The 19,958-nt window shown below is 38.6% G+C and overlaps 1 protein-coding gene and 1 pseudogene across 1 annotated transcript; both read left to right on the plus strand.

The window, feature by feature from the left end:
- Positions 1-746: 746 nt before the first annotated feature.
- On the plus strand, positions 747-17,315 carry LOC148848754 (phosphoglycerate mutase-like protein AT74). Its single transcript, XM_088948051.1, has 3 exons — positions 747-1,360; positions 2,845-3,089; positions 17,051-17,315. Exons 1-2 carry the CDS (start codon positions 898-900, stop codon positions 3,033-3,035), a joined length of 654 nt encoding a protein of 217 aa, XP_088804177.1. The 5' UTR covers positions 747-897; the 3' UTR covers positions 3,036-3,089; positions 17,051-17,315.
- LOC148848755 (nucleoside diphosphate kinase B pseudogene) lies at positions 16,155-16,553 on the plus strand (annotated as a pseudogene).
- Positions 17,316-19,958: the final 2,643 nt, after the last annotated feature.

Below are 19,958 nucleotides of genomic sequence, written 5' to 3' on the forward strand. Positions count from 1 at the left end.
CTAAAATTGGAACTGTGTATTTCTAGCAATGCAGTTGAGCTTCTAATTGTTTTATGTTATAAACCAGACGCTCACAAAACTGCACTATACTTCCAATTGTTTTCACTTAAACCGGACAAGACATCAGCATGCAAAATTGTATTTGCACTACAATCAAACGCAGACTAAAGGTTCAGTTTGAAAGGAATACAAATGCAAATATGTTCAATATAAATATTGTGCCTTTCAAACTTTTTCATGCTGCAAAGTGCAGACTGCCATTGCCAACTTGTGGTCCACTCCACTCCACAAGCAACAGAAGTTAGAGCCAGAGGCCAGAGGCCCGGTCAGGACGACCCAGGAGACTACCGAGAACCGACTGACCCTCAGCCCCTGCCCCAGCCCTCAGTCCAAGCATGCCTCTCTCTCATTCTTTATTTTTATCACAATGTCCTTGATGTGTACAATCTCTTCTGAAATCTGAATCCTCATGCTATAAGGCTCTGTTTTATTTAATTTTATAAGTTGAAATTGCCATATTCTTTTATCTGGCTCACTCTTCGTTTTTATCCATATTCTTTCATTCTGCTCTAGCATGGCGTCAGACGGAGAGAATAATGAATTTAATTCTCTAAATAAATTAATTGATAATTATTGGTGGCAATAGAAGCGATTGAGTAGATTAAATGCACAGATGATAAATTATAACCCACGCGGATGGTACAACCAATCTTTCTCTAATTCCTTTGTCTTACTTATGAGGAGGATCCATCCTTTGCATAATTTATGCCCGTTCGTTTGCTCAGAATCAAACTAGTTATTGAATAGAAGACGAATACGTTAACGACCATTATATTTGTTTTGTTACCCACCACCCACCTTGCCATATTCTCTCATTTCCACTTCTTCGTTGCGTTAATGGCAACCATTACGCCTATAAATGTCATCTGCCCTACTACTTTCCCCTCATCTCTCCCTACTTCGCACCCGAAACTGTTCCATTCTTCTCTTATTCGCTGCTGGGGAGGACACCCTCTGACGGTCCAGAGCAGCCCAAGTCGCTTCCTTTGGTCGGCTGGTTGCCCCGACAATACTGATCTGCTAACCCCAACACCTTCATCCTCGACGAAACATTCTAGTCTGGCATGGCAGAGCCAAGGCAACGTCGTACTTACCCAGAAGGGCATGCAAGATGCTAAGGAATGTGGGAGGAGAACAAGGGAGATAATTGAGAGCGATGGCGCCCCCGACTGGAAGGGCTACTTCTATGTCTCGCCTTACACGAGAACTCTTGAGACGTTAAGGAGTCTTGGGAAGGCATTCGAGTCGTCCAGGATCTCCGGCGTGAGGGAGGAGCCTCGTTTGCGTGAACAGGATTTAGGTATGTTTCCTAATTCCCTTTGCATTTGCTTCACAGCTTCAGTATGCTTATATTTACATAATTATGGGATTCCTCCAAAATCCCCAGTTAATTTTAAGGTTCATCTGAGACCCACTAACAGAATCACACAGCACTTAACAAGAAACAGGGTAATCACGTACTTACGATGTTACCAGAACAGTTGACAGAAGTAATCAGGAAGTTGTTCTGATAGAAGGAAGACTTTTTATAAACATCATTCCCGTAATTCGTTTTAAATCAGTTGGCAGCAGCACTAATCACTAATTAATTTTGTTCTTCTAATTGGAAATCCTTCTGAAATCACAGAGATTTAAGAATAATCAAAATGGTTGAAAAGGAATCAAATATGGTTAAACAAATCAGTTAAGGAGGATAAAAGAATTAGGATAACAGTTGTATGTATAATTATCAAATTACAAATTTAAACAGAGATAATGGAAAGCCAAGAGGATGCCAATGAAATTTCACAAATTGGTTATGGATGCTAAAAGGATAAAACAGAGGTAACAAACAGAGGTTTATATAAGAATATATAGATGACAGAGCTGATGCTAAACTAGCCTAGCGACTGTAAATAACAAATATATGTTTCAGCCAACTAATAAGTAATAAATAGTCACTGATGTATAGAGAAATGAATAATTTGACCAAAATAGCTGAATTTCAACAATATTTCAAACTAAATCCTAGGTTTTGCGGAAGAAAGGGCTTTCATATGTAATTATATCAGGAATCAAACAAAGTTGGAATGCCAGTTCAGATTTAAATATTTCAGTGATTTGGATTGTATTTTACTAATGTTGAAATAACTAGATTTATATTTAGCAAATATTGTGAGGGTGTATCAATCAATTCTGTCAAGCTACCGTAGCATGAATTTTAAGTAAAATTAAATATAGCAAGTTTTACAAAGAAAATCAAAGTAGACAAAAAGATCTTAGGACTTACCCTGTTCAAAAGAGATATGAGTTCATTCCTTTTCCTCTTTGAGTACAACGGTGTTGGCATACGCGATTAGACAAGGCTCATATTCGCCAGTAACAATGGACAATGGAGTGGACAGAGGTGCAATCAAGCAACTCCTACCAAGGTTCAAAGTATTGATATACCTCAATATGGTGGAAGGGGTGTATCAGTACTTTGTACCACACTCTTCCTTTCTTTTTTTAGTTTTTTTTTTTTTTCAAAAATAGGATAGAGGGGTAGGTCTTAGGCCCGATACTTGATGATATTTTGAATCTTGGTTCCTACTCACATCAGATTGTTGCCTGTTTGCCTGTTTGCAATGGAGAGTCTGCTGCTGATGTTTATGACAGAATAACTGGTAAAACCAAAGAGTTGCAATGCATAAACCACTAACCGGATAATGGATCAGCAATAGTAGTTGTTATACACGTGTTTTGACCTCTCTTTCTTCAGCTAGCATTCACAGTTTGAAAATTTACAAAGGGTTTGTACTGCAGGATTTAGGGAGACTCTTAGGAAAGAGATTGAGATTGGACGCTTTCAACCATCCGGTGAATGGAACTCAAACATGAATTTGGTCTTAGTTTCACATGATCTAACTTTGCGAGTTTGTTTGATAAGGTGGTACAAGTGGACAGTGGAGCAATTTGAGGGCCTTAACAACTTCACTGATGGAGCATGCCTGTGATGCAAACAGGACATGGTGGAAGGTGACTTCCATTTTTCGACTTTGTTATAACGGGTATGTTGATTCATAGATTTAGAGGTTAACCGCAGTTTTCTTGTTTAAGAATATGCCAATAGAATAAGTATTCACCACTTCAATCTTGCTTGAAAAATTAACTAGGTGTGATTAAAGTTTATCTGTGGCAGTTTCATCCATTTACCAGATATGGATTTTAAGTCTTTATTTGTACAGTATGAAAGCAATTCATCTAACTTAACCACAGTTATCTGATCCTGCAACATGGGAAAGGAAAAATTGCAATATTTTGTATATGCTGAGGGTTGTGCAAACTAGTCCAATTCTGCTATTCTTACCCTTTCTAATTCTTTACTGACTATACTACATTCATCTGATTAGATTTTCTTTTGGTACACCATAATATTCAGTATTTTTTTTTTAGGCAAACAGCTGGAGAAAACCACCCTATGGAGGAGGGCTATGTGGAGTAGGGGTTAGCATTATTCGGTTAAAACTGAACCGAAAATTTTGGTTTCAGTTTTGGGTTATTTTGGTTCGGTTTTATAAAATTTCAATATCGGTTTTGGTTTTCAGATTTGGGAAGATCTGGTAGCTCTAACAGTCAAAAGACGCATTGAGCTTTTGCATGAAGATCTGAGCAGCCAGAAGCTAGTTTGGCAGTATCACATCTTTCCGTGTCTTTCCACACAAGAATAAAACGCGAAAGACGCAAAAAGCTTCATTTGGAGCTTCCTGAAATCAGCCCAAATGGGAATAAACCGAAATTCGGGAATAAATCTGTGAACCAAACGGGAATAAACCAAAATTCGGTCTGCCTAGCTTGTAAACAGCTGAAAGACCATGTGAAAAGACATGCCAAACGGGGCCTTTGTTATTTATAGAATGTATATATTAACATATAATACCTATATAATATGTATAATATATATTATATTGTATTATATTATATATTGAAATATATAGTTTATTTTATATATTTTTTAATATATGACATATATAATATCTATAACATATTAAAATATGCATATAGTGTTGAAATTCGGTTTTAACCAAAATAACCGAAAACCGAATTGAAAATTTTGGTTTATTTGGTTCGGTTTTTAACTGAATAAACCATTTTCTCAACCCTAAAGTGGAGTTGGCAAAACTAGGGGTACTAAACCGTAGGCCTATTTTTGAAACCTAACTGGTTATACCGATTTGTGGAAAACCGGTAACCGAAATCAAACCAAAGCCGATCGGTTAAGCGTTGGTTCAATTCGTTGGTTTTTCAGTTTTTTTTTTTTATATTTACAATATATATTACAAAAAATATGTAAATATATAACAAAAAACCAGAAATAAATATAAAATTTTATGTTTTAAATAATAAAGAATATATTTTATATTATAAATATATATTTATATATAATGCATATTTATTAATTTGTAATATATAGAAAATGTAAAAAAAAAACACTTGCAAGAGAGAACTAAAGAAATCTTCATTAGCTTCACATGGAAGAGAATACATCTATTTATAGTGTGACTTGTGTGGCCCGGAATACTGTTCACCATAATTACAAAAAATCCACTCGTCTTGTGCATCAAGAAACATATTAACTTTCTACCTACTACTGCAAATATACTAAAAATTGAAAGAGAAGCACTACTAAGCTAGAGGAGTAAGATGCTTTAGCCCAAGCCCACATGGGACTGGTCAAAATGACGAAAATACCCCTGACCAGATCAGTCCAAGTCCTGAGAGTCTTCTCCATACCCAATCAGAACCTGTTTGTTGGCCTTCTTACGAGCATAGTTTTCAAGGCACCTAAGCGGTGCTGGGCGATGTTGGGGCGTCTAGTCACCTAGGTGATAAAAATTTTATAATATAAAAATATAACTTTTGTCTAGTTCCCTAATTTTATATACCATTCAGCATGTATATTAATTGAAAAAAAAAGCAATTCTCTTTATTAAGAACATTAAATTTCCTCTAAAAATGTGGCAAATCATCACATATAAAATAGAAATTTCTTTTATTGAGAAAAAGAGTAACTTTATAAAATCCAACTAGACCCTCCAAGATCAATTTCATTGTCTGGACAATGGCTCTCGATAAATGTTTGACTAAGATTAACCTGGAGAGAAGGGGTATTCAGAGTCTGGACCTCTCCTGTGTTTTGTGTGGAAACTGTGCAGAATCCACAGAGCACTTGTGTATCCATTGCCTAGTTTCCTCTTCAATCTGGGAACATTTTTTCAAGAAGTTGGAGATTTGCTTGTCTATGCCAAGACCTGTGAAGGAGCTGCTAATGTGTTGGAGAATGGAGGGTCTCAGTAAGAAAGGTAAGCTTGTTTGGAATACCATTCTGCAAGCTGTACTTTGGTCCATTTGGATTGAAAGAAATAACAGAATCTTCTGTGGTCAGCTCAAAAGCCCAGAAGAAGTAGTGCAGAAAGCGGTGGGCAAGATTTGTTCCTGGGTGTCGGTGAATGAGGTATTTAACAATCAGAATGTATCTCATTTGTTATACACTAAATCATGGATGAACTTGTAATATGTCTTGGGCCCAGGCAGATCTAGTGGTCTAGGCCTTGTTGTAATCTTCTTTTATTCTGAATAAATTACTTTACCTTTTTCCAAAAAAATAAATAAAAAAAGAGAGAAAAAGAGAGTACATGAGAAGATGTGCAAAAGGCTAGACTCACATAGGTTACAAAGGCATTATGCTGTTGCTATAAAAGTTTTCCCTGTGAGCACCTAACTTTGGCTAATTTATCTGCTACAGAGTTTAAATTTCTGGGAATCCAGAGTAAAGATGCTTTCAAGTGATGTAACAAATCTCTACCCTTGTCCACGTAGCGATCCAGTCTCTAAGGTCCTCCTTCCATCTCCCCCAGCGACTTAATTCTGCTGCTATTGCTAGAATCACATTTAACCACTAGGTTGGTCAGTCTTAGTCTTCTTGTGATATAGAGGCCATTTAGCACTGCTACAACTTCAGCTGTTGTGCAGTCTGCAGTCCCTAATAGTCCACTAAAGAACCACAAAGGACTACCATCCCTCCTCATAAGCACACCCCCACAACCAGCTTGACCCGGGTTCCCTAGAGACTTCCATCAAAGTACAAGGTCACCTCCTCTTCCCTTGACTGAGATAGATTAGAAGCTCTTCTAGCAATAGGTGAAGAGAACAGCAGCTCCACCAGGTTCTTTTGAAGCATGTTTAGAGAGAAGTCTTTGTACATCTCTAAATTCAGCACCCACAAATTACAAAGGTGGGAGATGTGGGAGGTTAGGTCTTCCGAAGTTCTAGCTCTGTTGTTAAAAATGCGGTTGTTTCATTCTTCCCAAACACCCCACATGACTGCTTGTGCCACTGTGTTCCAGTAGAGTTTACCCCTTTGACCTAGCCCTTTCCCTTGCCATTGCCACAAAAAGTCTTTGATACTTTTAGGAAAAACCCAGTTGTAACTGATCAGATCTAGGGCCTGGTTCCAGATTTTCCTAGTTTCTGGGCAGTGAAGAAGTAGGTGCTCTGCAGACTCTCCACTGTTGAGACAAAGAACGCAGACATGGGGGGAATTCACACTCTACCAGAATGCCTTTTTTGTAGAAGATCACAAGTATTTATCTTCTCCAAACAGGTTTCCTAAACAAACAAAGAAAGAGACTTTAGTAGGGATGTGATCAATCCAAACTTTCCGGAATGGGAACCCAGAATTTGGATCTTCTAACACCAAGGCCATAAAGAAGGAATTGGTTGAAAATTTTCCAGAAGGGAGGAGTTTCCAAATTCTTGAGTCTTGTTTTGAGGGGGAAATGTAGACCTCCCTTAAGGAATGTGCCAGATCTGCTAATTCAGCAATTTCTACATCCCTTAAAGGCCTTCTTAAACTTAAGTTCCAACTTAAAGAAGGAGAAAGTTCTAAAAGGCAAGAAGCTATGGTACCAACTTGGTTTTGAGAAAGGATGAACAAATGAGGGAAAGAAGAAGCTAATGCAATTTCTCCCCACCACAGATTAGTCCAGAAATTAATTTTAGATCCATTCCCTACTTTATTACCTGATAAATTGGATAAAAGAAGAATAGGTGGAACTAATACCTTTCCAAGGATTGTTGGCTTTCACTCGATTCAAGTGGACCTTGCTATCCCATCCATTTTTATGCTTTCCATATTTGCTACTGACAACTGAGGTCCATAGAGTACTTGTTTCTAGAGGGAAGTGCCATAGCCATTTTCCCAAGAGAGTTATATTTCTTTCCTTGATACAACCTATTCCAAGTCCCTCTGCTTCCCTTGAATTACACACTTTGTCCCACTTCACTAAGTGATTCTTCTTTTCTCCACTCCCATCCCACAAGAAATCCCGTTGCAACTTCTCAATTCTGTTTTTGACCTTTGAAGGAATCTGAAACACCAAGAGAAAATATGTTAGGAGATTAGCCAAAGAGGCTTTAATTAAAGTAAGTCTGCCCCCTCTTGAGAGGTATCCTTTCTTCCAACTGGCTAATCTCTTTTCACACTTTTCCACCATTGGATCGCATAAGCTCTGACTTCTTGGATTCCCTCCAAGGGGCATCCCCAAATAAGAAATGGGAAAACTCTCGACTTTACACCCTAGAATCTTCTTAAAGTCATGCAGCAAGCTTTCACTTGTATTGATTCCCACAATGCTACTCTTGGAATAATTTACATGAAGGCTCGACACCATCTCAAAGTAATTACTTTTTTCAAATTGATGATGTTATCCAAATCGGTCTCCAAGAAGAGGATTATATCATCAACAAATAGCAAATGAGACAAGTGAATGGATTCCCTCCCTACTGTAAAACCTCTCAATAGCCTAAGGCCTTTTTCTTTCTCAATAAAGTAACTGAGAATGTCTACAACCAACGTGAAAAGGAGGGGGGATAAAGGACAGCCTTGCCTTAGACCTCTGCTTGCCTGAAAGTAACCTTTGGGCTCTCCATTTACTAGTACCGAGAACCATGCTGTGCTGAAGCACCCTTTCATCCACTGCAGCCATCTTCTTCCAAAGCTTCTTAACTTCAAGATATTTAGGATCCCGTCCCAATCAACTTTGTTGTAAGCTTTTTCCAAATCCAATTTTACAACCACTCTGGAATTACCACTTTGTCTTCGATTATTACACATTCATTGGCCACTAGTATGCTATCAATGATCTTTCTTCCTTTTGTAAAGGCAAACTGGTTGTTGGAAATCAACCCTCCCAACACCTCCCTTAATCTGCCTGCCAATACTTCGGCCACAATTTTGTAGTTGCTACCCACTAGGCTGATTGGCCTGAAATCTTTTACTTCTAGAGCACCTTCTTTTTTCGGGATTAGAGCTATGAAAGTTGAGTTGGTACCTTTATTTATTATGGCTGAGTTGAAGAAGTCTTTGAAATCTTTTACCATAAAGTTGTTACCCACAATTTTATGGTATCCCAATAAAGCTGGTAGAAGCACAATGGAAAGTCATTTAGCCCTGGAGTACTATCTCCATCCATACTAAAAACCACTTCCTTGATTTCCTCCTCAAATTCCCTTTCCAACCAAACCTGCTTATCCTCCGATAAAAGTCCAGCTTCCTGTCTAGCCAATGAAAAAGGTCTACTTTTGGATTTAGTGTACAGCTCCTTGAAGAAGTATAGAATCTTTTCCTCAATCTCCTCTTCATCCTCCACCACTCTCTGATCCACTTTCAGCTTGGAAATATAGTTTTTTCTTCTCCCTACTGCATAGCTATGAAAAAATCTGGTATTGTTGTCTCCCTCTTTCAACATCTTATTCTAAATCTTTGTCTCCAATATACTTCTTCCCTCCTAACTACCTTCTCCTAGTCTTTTTGCAATTCCGCTCTTTTTCTTTTACCTTCATTGTCCAAAGTCCCGTTTTGCTCCTCCCTATCTAGCTCTTCCAGAATCTTAATCAATTTGCTTTAGCTTTGAATTCCTCTTTTCCCCAACTTTTTAACTTCCTCTTAAGAAACTTCAACTTCTATAAGAAACGAAACCCAGCCCACCCTTCAACTTTGCATTCTTCCCACCAAGAAGCCACATTAGACTTGAAGTCCTTATGTAATGTCCAAACTTTCTCTAGCTTGAATGGGGACTTCCTTCTTCTTAAGATTTCAGATTGTAACACAACCGGCCAATGATCTGAAGTACATCTGGGTCCGATCTCCTGTAGGATGTTTGGGAAGTGTTCCTCCTAGTCTGCAATCATCAGAAATATATCTAGTCTACATCTCACTGCATTCTCTTGCATGTTTGATCAAGTGAATCTCCCATTGTGGAAAGGGATATCTCGCAGATGATGCCTTGCTATGAACTAGAAAAATCTCTCGTGCTTCTAGTTATCTGTTAACCATTCGACTTCTCATGGCTATATCTGGTGACGTTGAAATCACCCCTTATGCACCAAGGAAATTTCTCAAACTCGTGGATAGAGTCCAGTTCTTCCCCAAATCTTTTTCTTTCGGAGGGAGAGTTAGGCCCATAAACCCCTGTTGAAATCCAAAAAAAGCCATCTGAGGTGTTTGTGAATAAAACAGAAATGGAAAATTCCCTGCGCCCACTTCTATTCCTGAAACTGGCTCTTCTTTCCAAGCAATTATTATTCCTCTTACAATCCTTGTTGCTGGTAAGGTTGTCCACTTCTTGCCCCTTACACCCCAAATGGCTTTTAATAATTTTCCGCCCACCATCACCTTTTTTGTTTCTTGGAGAGTCCTACATCTATGATCATTGAACGAAATTTCTCAAACCATGTCCTAGGGGCTTGTTTAAGACCATACAAGGACTTTTTAAGGTGAAACACCAAGGGAGAACCATCATAGTATCCCAGTGGAGGCTTCATATAAACAGTTTTCTTGAGATCCTTGTGTGAGAAAGCATTTTTGACATCCTTCTGATGAATCTCCTAGTGTTTAGATGTAGATATGGACAACAACAGACGAATAGAGGTTATGTTAGCCACAGGGTTAAATGTCTCATCATAATCTATCTCATACTCCTACTTATACCCTTGTGCCACCAAATGAGCCTTGAACCTATCAAGGCTCCCGTCAGAGTTAAGTTTCATGAAATATACCCACTTGCTTCCAATTAGAAAGGCATCTGGAGGGGCAGGAACCATGTCTCAAGTATCATTATCAATAAGAGCTTGGAGCCCAATATCCATGGCTTCTTTCCAATGCGGGACAGCCATAGCCTTTTGGTGTGATGTGGGTGGGAATATCTGTGATAGACAAAATAATAGAGAAGGAGCTATGGTTTGAAGGAAAACCATAGCGGTTAGTATAGAAGAACTATTGAAGGGTAGTTTTGAAATTCTATTTTACTTTATTTTTCTTTCTTGTACTATAATAGGTGTGTACTTTAGTGTACAATTCATTTATTCTCTTTGTAAGGACAATCTTGTCCATTTACATAAGATTAATATAAATATATCTTTTCTGGGTTGGTTCGATTAGATTGATCAACCCTAACAGATCTGAACCTCTGCCTCTCTCATTGCTCTCTCACTTTCTCATGAGCTGACATGGTATCAAAGTAGGCTGCTCTCTAATCCTTTTCTCCTCTTTTTTGATCAGTGTGACAACTTTAGTCACTCCTGATTGAATCTGGATTGTTTTGATCTATGCAGAGATCTGTTCTCTGTGTTTTGTGCATCCAAGGAGAGAGATTTTATTAGATCTAGAAGAAAAACAGTCTTTTGAGAACAAAGGACTGTTTAGAACAGATGCATAAATCAAAATAAAATAACAGAAATCATTCTTCTAAGGAAGAGAAGATGAAGAAGAAGTTGGCGGCAATAAGGGTTCAGAGTAAGAGAGTTTCGAACCTTAATCTCTACTCTTACACTCCTAACACAATTTTATCAAGTTAAACTTTGATAATTTACAAAGAGGCCCTTAGTTGGGCAAGAAATTAAAAGAACATAACATAGAAAGAATAGGCCCAGAATAAGGCCCATTACAACAAAGAACATAAAAGATTAAAAAGGATAAACAGCCTATGGGCCATTCGACCCATCTTCTCTACACTCCCCCTCAAACTGAACATAGATGTTAATCATGCCAAGCTTGCTAGTATCATGCTGAAGTTTAGCCTTGGGAATGCCCTTGGTAAGGAAATTTGCTAACTGTCCTTCAGAGGTGATGGAAGATAGACATACTTCACCAGAAGCCACTCTTTCTCGAATGAAGTGTCTGTCAACTTCAATATGCTTAGTTCTGTCATGTTGTACTGAGTTGTGAGCAATGTTGATGGCGGCCTGATTATCACAGTATAACATCAGGGGCAAAGGTCTCAAGATAATCATTCCCATATGTCTGTGTATAACCTTTTATAGCCAGCCTAGCCTTCTACCTCTCAATGGTGCCATGAGCATGATATTTGATGGTAAAGACCCACTTATAGCCAATTGGATCATTCCCTTCAGGCAAATCAACCACTTCCCAAGTGTCATTCTTGTGCAGGGCATCAATTTCGGATCTCATAGTATCCCTCCATTCTAGAATATCAAGAGCTTTTGATACAGACATGGGAATTGGGTTAGAGGCAACAGAAGAAAGGTAGGCAAAATATGAAGGAGAAAACAAACTATAAGAAATGTGTTTGGAAATGCAATGTGCAGTACACTTCCTTTTTCCTTTTCTAATAGTAATGGGGAGATCAAGGTTTGGGAAGGATGACTCCAAAGGGGCTGAAACAATACCTATTGTCTCATCTGTAACTGGAAGTGCATGAGGCTCATGTGCTGTAGGGGAAACAACCTGTTCATTTCTGGATCTTTGCCTTTGATACATCCTGGGATTAAAAAGAGGACGAGGAGGTAAAGGGGGAGGAACACTGGGATAGGAAGAATGGAATGATTGGTCCTCCCTTAATTCATTTGAAGGAGGAAGAAACTCAATAAAAGACTCAATTGGGATAGGAAGAGGAAGAGCAAAGACCTGTGATAAATCCTCCCGCTTTGGACAATGTCCCTCCATAGAGGAACTATAAAAGGAAAAAAATTCATCAAAGGTGACATCCATTGTGACATATCGAATTCCGGTCTTTGGATCAAAGCAATAATAACCCTTCTGTGTGGGGGAATAACCTAGGAAGATACACTTGTGGGCTTTTGGTTCAAATTTATGTCTTTGGACACTAGGGATATGTACATAACAGGTGTAGGCGAAGACACGGAGAGGAATAGAGAAAATCTCCTTGTCCGAATGAAGGAGACTGAAAGGAGAATTAAACCCCAAAACCTTGGATTGCATATGGTTTATAAGGTAGGTAGCAGTGAGAACAATATCACCCCAAAACTTTATAGGAACATGTGAGGCAAACAAGATACTTCTTACAACTTCAACAATATGTCTATTTTTTCTTTCAGCAACTCCATTATGTTCTGGGGTCTTAACACAAGAGCTTTGATGAATAACCCCTAAGTCAATGAGATAGTTGGACAAGTTTTTCTCAAAATATTCTTTTGCATTGTCAGATCTGAAAATTTTAATTTTGGTATCAAACTGGGTTAGGACAAATTCATGGAGTTGTCTTACAAGTTTGAAAATTTTATCACAGGATTTCATAAGAAATATCCAAGTAAATCGAGAAAAGTCATCAATGAACAAGATAAAATATTTGTAGCCACTAGCCATCCATAGAGGGTAAGTGGTAAGGCCCCCACACATCAGAGTGCACAATATTAAAAGAAGAAGATCTTTTATTACTGAAGGGATAACTGTTTCTACAATGCTTTGACAACTCACAAGACTCACAATGAAGACTAAACAAACTAATTCCCTTAAACAGTTAAGGGAATAAATGGCTCAACGCAAAAAAAGAAAGATGACCCAAACGAAAATGACATAACATGACTCGACTGATAGAATCTGTAGATATAGACCCAAAAGCAGTTTTTCTAGGTTGTTCAGGGCACTGTCCCGGAGTATCAAGTAGGTATATTCCATTCGCCTCACAGCCACTCCCAATCACCTTCTAAGACTCCAGATCCTAAAAAACACAGTAGGAAGGGAAGAAGGTTACACAACAATTTAATGACTTAGTTAGACTACTTACAGATAACAAGTTTGTATTTAGTCTAGGTACATGAAGATCAGAAAGAAGGATCAAGGAATCTTTAGCCTTGATGGTTCCCTTGCCGGAGATAGAGGCAAGAGAACCATCGGCAAGGGTGATTTTGTCACGTCCAGAAAGTAAATCATATGAAACAAACAAGGTAGAAATGTTGGTCATATGATAGGAAGCACATAAATCAATAATCCAAGGGATCCTACGATTACCTGAAATGGTTGCATGATTGGTAGAAGCCCGTATACTTGAATGAGAAAATGCATAAGAAGTTGAATTTTCTAAAGGGTTGGAAGAAAAAGTCACACCCTCTAGGTGACTAATCATCCTCCCAAATTTCTCATATTCTGCTTTCATGACTGCTAACTACGCACTAGGTGTCATCTCTTCAGTTTGGTACTTGTCACTATCTGGACCAGCAATAACATTATCACTCCCTGCCCTTTTATTATCATGCTTCTTTTGAAACCGAAGAGGAAGAAGCTCAGGATGTAATTTCTAGCACTTGTCTTTAGTGTGTTTTGGCCTTTTATAATACTCACAGACAACCTCTTTCTTCCATGAGCCACTTGGAGTCCCTACAACCCCTTTGGGTTTCACTCCCATATTAGCAAAGTGATCATTTAGACCAGCCCCTTGAACCTGGACAGTCCTTCTACTCTCTTCACTATTTACCAAGGCATATGCTTATGATAGTGAGCCACTATCATTGGATAAAATATTTTGTTTTGTAATATCATACTTTGGGCTTAGTCCAGTTAAGAACTCAAACACCCTGTTTCTCTCAACCAGTTTTTTGTAGGTCTCTGCATCATTAGTGGTGTCCTAGGATACAGCTTCTATCAAATCTATTTCTTGCCACAAAGACTTCAGTGTTGAGAAGTATACAACTAAATGTTTCTCCCCTTGTCTTAAATTCTTCACATCACTTCTCAACTTGTAAGCTCTAGCCAAATTTAATTTTTGGGAATAGGTTTTAGCAACACTATCCTAGACTTCCTTTGCTAAATTCATCCACAAATAGTGTTGATTAATCTGTGGCTGCATTGAGTTCACAAGCCACCCAATAACAATATAATTTTCTTGCATCCACTTCTCAGAAGATGGATCATCTTTTGAGGGAACCTTTTTACTCATGGAGATAAAACCCCACTTTCCTCTACTACAGATATGAATCTTTACCAATTGTGACTATGCAAGATAATTAGTTCCATCCAGCTTGACTGTGGTCATAGTCAGTAAAGAGTTAACAGAGGCTCCCGGAACCTACCCGGATTCAGCAACATTCTTTTTTTCAATCTCGGAGGAGTTTATCTCTTTAAACACTTCAAAAAAAAATTCAAACAACTTCAAAAACACCAAATGAAGATGGAACAAGGACTATGTTAAGCCTACCTCTATGCAACAGTATCACAAATCTGAGTCACACCCGGAAGTTGGGAGAAACAAAAAAAGGAGCCACGCCTTGTAGACTACACGAAACACCAACCAACTTGGTTCGGTCTTCAAGAAAGAAAATCAGAAAGCCTCCAAACACTAAGCACCCTGTCCAAACACCCTGCGGAGCTTGCAACCAGATTTCTCCAAAAAATTAGGGTTTCGGGTAGTCAGTCCTCTTCTCTCCAGAAACCACTAACAATTGGTCAGAAAAGAGTCTCTTTAACAGTCCGTACGATTCTGTTCTCCATACACATTGTTTATGGGAAAAAAGGGGGTGAAAAGGGGAAAAGAGAGCCTGCTCTGGTACCAAGAAGAAAAATAGTTTGAGAACAAAGGATTGTTTAGAACAGATGCAGAAATCAAAATAGAATAATAGAAATCATTCTTCTAAGGAAGATAAGATGAAGAAGAAGATGGCGACAATAAGGGTTTAGAGTAAGAGAGTTTTGAACCTTAATCTCTACACTTACACTCCTAACACAATTTTATTAAGTTAAACTTTGATAATTTACAAAGAGGCCCTTAGTTGGGCAAGAATTTAAAATAACATAACATAGAAAGAATAGGCCTAGAATAAGGCCCATTATAGCAAAGAACATAAAAGATAAAAAAGGATAAACAGCCTATGGGCCATTCGACCCATCTTCTCTACAGATCTCTCTCGTACGACATCAGTTTGCAATAAGATTTGAAAGGAAGTGTCGCCTAGGCCCTCTCATCATATTCTAAAACTTTCATCAAGATCTGAGAAGATTTCAGAGAGATCTATACATCTCTTCTGGGTGGCTGCACCCAAACTTTCCTTTTTTGGGTTGTGTTTCAAGTTTTCTTCTTTTCCTGGAACTTGGACGATTTTTGGTGACTGTAAGAGGCTTCTATTATCGGTTTCTTTGACACAACTTGATTACTTCCTTACTGCTTGATTAGATCAGTCTTTACTTGTTTCCTTTACATTATGGCTTTGGAAAAGAATGAATTTATTTTTGTCAAGTTTGATGGGAGCGACTATGCTCTCTGGAAATTTCATTTTCAATACTTCAACGAAGGGAAAGGCATGTGAGATTACATTGACGGTTCCACTCCCATTCATGACACAAGTGATGTCAAAGGGCTGAAATAGTGGAGAATTGAAAGTGCTTAGGTTATCTCATGGATACTTGGGTCTATCTCAATGGATGCCAGTATTCCGATGAGAGGTCTCAAATCTACCCATGACATGTTCGAATACCTAGAAAAGGTATATCAGCAATCGAATATGTCTAGGCAATATAAGATCGAAATCGATATCTTCTCCTATGTTTAAGGGGAGAAGCGGATTCAGGAATACAATGCAGGATTTGTAAATCTTTGGATTGAATATGAACTGGCTCACTTTGAGGATCTTTGTACAGATTGTTGTGTGAAGACTATGAAGAAGCATCTCACTAAGAGAAAGACCATGCACTTCTTGATGCATCTTAGGCCTGACTATGAAACTCTACGCAACAACATTCTCACGTGAGAATCTCCACTTTTGCGAAGCTACAACTGAAATCTAGGGTCTCGACAAGAACTCAGAAGAAAGTGGAGTAGACCATCATGATCAAGCCCGATGGCGTTCAAAGGGGCCTAGTTGGTGAGGTCATCAACGAATTTGAGAAGAAAGGTTTTTCCTTGAAAGGCTTGAAGCTCATGAGCGTGGAGAGAGCTTTTGCTGAGAAGCACTATGAGGACCTGTCTGCCAAGCCATTCTTCAATGGACTGGTTGAGTACGTCATTTCTGGTCCTGTGGTTGCAATGTTGTGGGAGGAGAAGAACGTCGTCGTTACGAGCAGGAAGATAATTGGGGCTACCAATCCCTCGGATTCCGCCCCTGGCACTATGCATGGTGATTATGCCATTGAGATTGGCAGGAATGTCATCCATGGAAGTGATTCAGTTGAGAGCGCAAAGAAAGAGATCGCATTATGGTTCCCTGATGGCACCGTTGGTTGGTAGAGTCTCTTGATATTGCCTCAACATAAGGCTTATTAGGCCTCAACCGAATCTGTTTCTACTGATATTGCCTCCTCATCATCAGCCCATAAATCAGATGCCCAGGGAAATTTGACTAAAGAAAATATCCGTGAGCTCATGTCTTTAGCTATTTCTTCTACTTTTTCTACTTTTGAACTATCTAGTAAGTCTGCTTTTTGTGTTCATCTCCTTGTCACATGTGGATTATTGATTCAGAGGCCTCAAATCACATGACTGGGGCCTCCTTCGGTTAGTCTCCTAAACCTAGATCCTTCGACAACCATATTATTACTGCTAATGGTGATTCTTTACCTGTATATGGTTGTAATGATTTGTTCTTATCACCACTAAGGCCAAACCCTTACATCTTCTCAAAACTTTCTTTGTGCCTAAATTGACTACTAGTGTAATTTCTGTTGTACAACTTGTTGATGATGGTAATAATGTCTTATTTACTCGTGATGGTTGCTTTCATTCAGGACCAGTACACTGGGGAGCTGAAGGGGAAGGGGCGTAGTCTTGGAAGGTTGTTTGCTCTAGAATTCGAGACAAAGAGATCTTCACCGGATTCTTGTTTTCTATCTACTTCTCTTATTTCCTCTATTTCTTCATGTAATAATGTGTGGCATTTATGGCATAGACATTTGGGTCACACTCATGCTAAGAATTTGGATTATTTATTTTCCTCTAGTTGTTTGCCTTTGAATACTATTTCAGTAAAAAATATTGATAAATCTTGTTTAACTTGCTGTTATAGTAAAAGTCATGTTTTACCTTTTCCATCTTCTACTGAACATGCATCTACACCTTTTTATCTCATTCGTAGTGATGCGTGATTGTCTCCAGTTATTTCATGCTTGGGTTATAAGTATTTTGCATTATTCATTGATGATTGTACTTGTTACACATGGGTTTACTTTCTTCGAAAGAAATTAGAAGTTTTCTTCATGTTTAAGAACTTTCATGCCATGGTAATGTCCCAGTTTAAAAGCACCATAAATATTTTGAGGTCAGATTCAGGGAGAGAGTATTATGATGGTGAGGATGGTGAGTTTTAAACCTATCTTAAATAATATGGCATTCAGTCCCAGAGATCTTGTCATTGTACTCTTCAACAGAATGGAGTACCGGAGTGCAAGAACTGTCATATTGCTAGTATGGTGAGGTCCTTGATACAAGACTCTCATGCTCCCCTTACCTTCTGGGTGGAGGCGACCCGCACTGTTGTTCATCTCATCAACAATCTTTCTACACCTATTCTTGAAAATTCTTCTCTCCATCAGTCATTATATCATCGTTCACCAAACCTATCAATTCTTCGTATCTTTGGATATGTTTGCTTTGTCCATTTCCCTCCCTATGAACGCACAAAACTAATAGCTCAATCAGCTATGTATGCTTTCATGGGATATAGTATGGAACACAAGGGGTTTCTTTGTTATGATCCTAAAGTCCATTAGTTGTGCATTTCTCGCAACGTCATTTTTCATGAGAATCTCTTATTCTTTGAACATATTTGTAAATTACCTGCACCATCCATTTATGTTCTGCATGACTTTAGATCTACAGGTGATTCTCCTTCTCAACCTCTTTAGATGTACTTCTAGAAGCATCCAGTTCGTCCCTTACCTATGCCTCCTCCATTTCAAGCAACAGTGTCTGGTAATTCCTCTCCATCCACCATTACTGTAAGTGCAGATTCTCCTCTTGAGGATTTACCTTCATCTATTCCTTTGCGTCGGTCATCTCATATTTCTCGTCCACCTAATCGCTATGGCTTCTTTTCAAGTCATAGCTCATTCTCAGCTGTTTTGTCATCCACAGATATTCCTAAGTCTAAAAGCCAGGCCATTGCAGTTGAGCATTAGAAAGAAGCTATGGATTCAAAGGTTCAGGCTTTATTGGAAAATGATACATGGGATCTTGTCTCTCCTCCCCCAGATGCCTCTATAATTGGTAGCCGATGGGTTTACACCGTAAAACTTAAATCTGATGGTACTCTGGACTGATATAAGGCCCGTCTGATTGCTCAAGGCTACAAGCAAGAGTATGGAATTGACTATGATGAAAATTTTGCACCTATGGCCAAAATAACAATAGTTCGTTTGCTACCAACCATTATTGCCCTCAAACAATGGACAACTCATAAGATGGACGTCATGAATGCCTTCCTCCATGGAGAGTTACAGGAGATAGTTTATATGAAACCACCTCCTGGCTACTATGACAATCCTTAGTTGGTGTGTAAACTGAAGAAATCTCTATATGGCCTTAAATAAGGTCCACGAGCTTGGTTTGATTGCTTCCATACAGTAGTGTTGGAAGCTGGTTTTTAGCAGAGTGCTTCAGACTACTCTCTCTTCACTCTCGAGTGGGCTCAGGGATTGACTCTTCTTTTGGTCTATGTTGATTACATCCTTATTACTAGAGATGATGTGGATGGTATTACCAACCTCAAACTTCTGCTTAGTAACTCCTACAAAATGAAAGATCTTGGGCCAGTAGCATACTATCTTGGACCCGAAATTCAAAGATGTCATCGAGGTTACTTTGTCAACCAACAAAAATATGCTTCTGATTTGGTGTCTCTTGCTCACTTGACTGACTCTAAACATGTTGATACACCTCTAGAGCTTAATTGTAAGTTGAGTAAAGATGAGGGTGATCTTCTTCCTGATGCTACCTTGTATAGACAACTTGTAGGTAGTCTTATCTACCTAACCATGACTAGACTTGACATCTCCCATGCGGTTCAGATTGTGAGTTAGTTTGTTTCATCTCCACGTCAGCCTTACTAATCTACAGTTCTCTGAATTATATGTTATGTACGAAGTACACTATCACATGGCTTATTTTTCTCGTCCTCTTCATCCACACAACTCCAAGCATATGTAGATGCTGACTAGGCAGGTTGTCCTAACACTCGTCACATGAATGCAAGAAACATGAGTACAGAGCCATGTCTTCGATATGTAGTGAAATAATCTAGCTTAAGGCACTTCTTCATGACATGAAGATTTATCACTCATATGTTATTCCTCTATTTGTTAACAACATGAGTATAATCAAGATTGCAACCGATCCTGTATTTCATGAGCAGACTTAACATATTGAGGTGGATTGTCACTTCATTCGTAACCTTCTCCATGCGGCTCACATCTCTCTCTCACATGTTTCATTGAAGGGATAGGATATCCATCACATGGACCCCAAAGATTGCGGAATAAGAGGGCGAATTTCAAAAATTTTTTCTCTCCCTTCAACTGGGAATTGCATTCCTTATTTAGAAAATCATATTTTCAAGGATCATTCTTGAACCATAAATTGAACCAAATCTGAACCAAAAGGAGTAGGAAGGAATTATACCTGATACGGAGAAACAGTATC

The sequence above is a fragment of the Nelumbo lutea genome, chromosome 6, assembly GCF_056320005.1.
Source record: "Nelumbo lutea isolate HS-2025 chromosome 6, American lotus-T2T, whole genome shotgun sequence".
NCBI lineage: Eukaryota > Viridiplantae > Streptophyta > Magnoliopsida > Proteales > Nelumbonaceae > Nelumbo > Nelumbo lutea.

Coding starts and splice junctions, on each gene's coding strand:
- LOC148848754 (XM_088948051.1), top strand. CDS start 898: ATGGCAACCATTACGCCTATAAATGTCATCTGCCCTACTACTTTCCCC. Junction 1,361..2,844: donor TTTGCGTGAACAGGATTTAG/GTATGTTTCCTA, acceptor TTTGTACTGCAG/GATTTAGGGAGACTCTTAGG.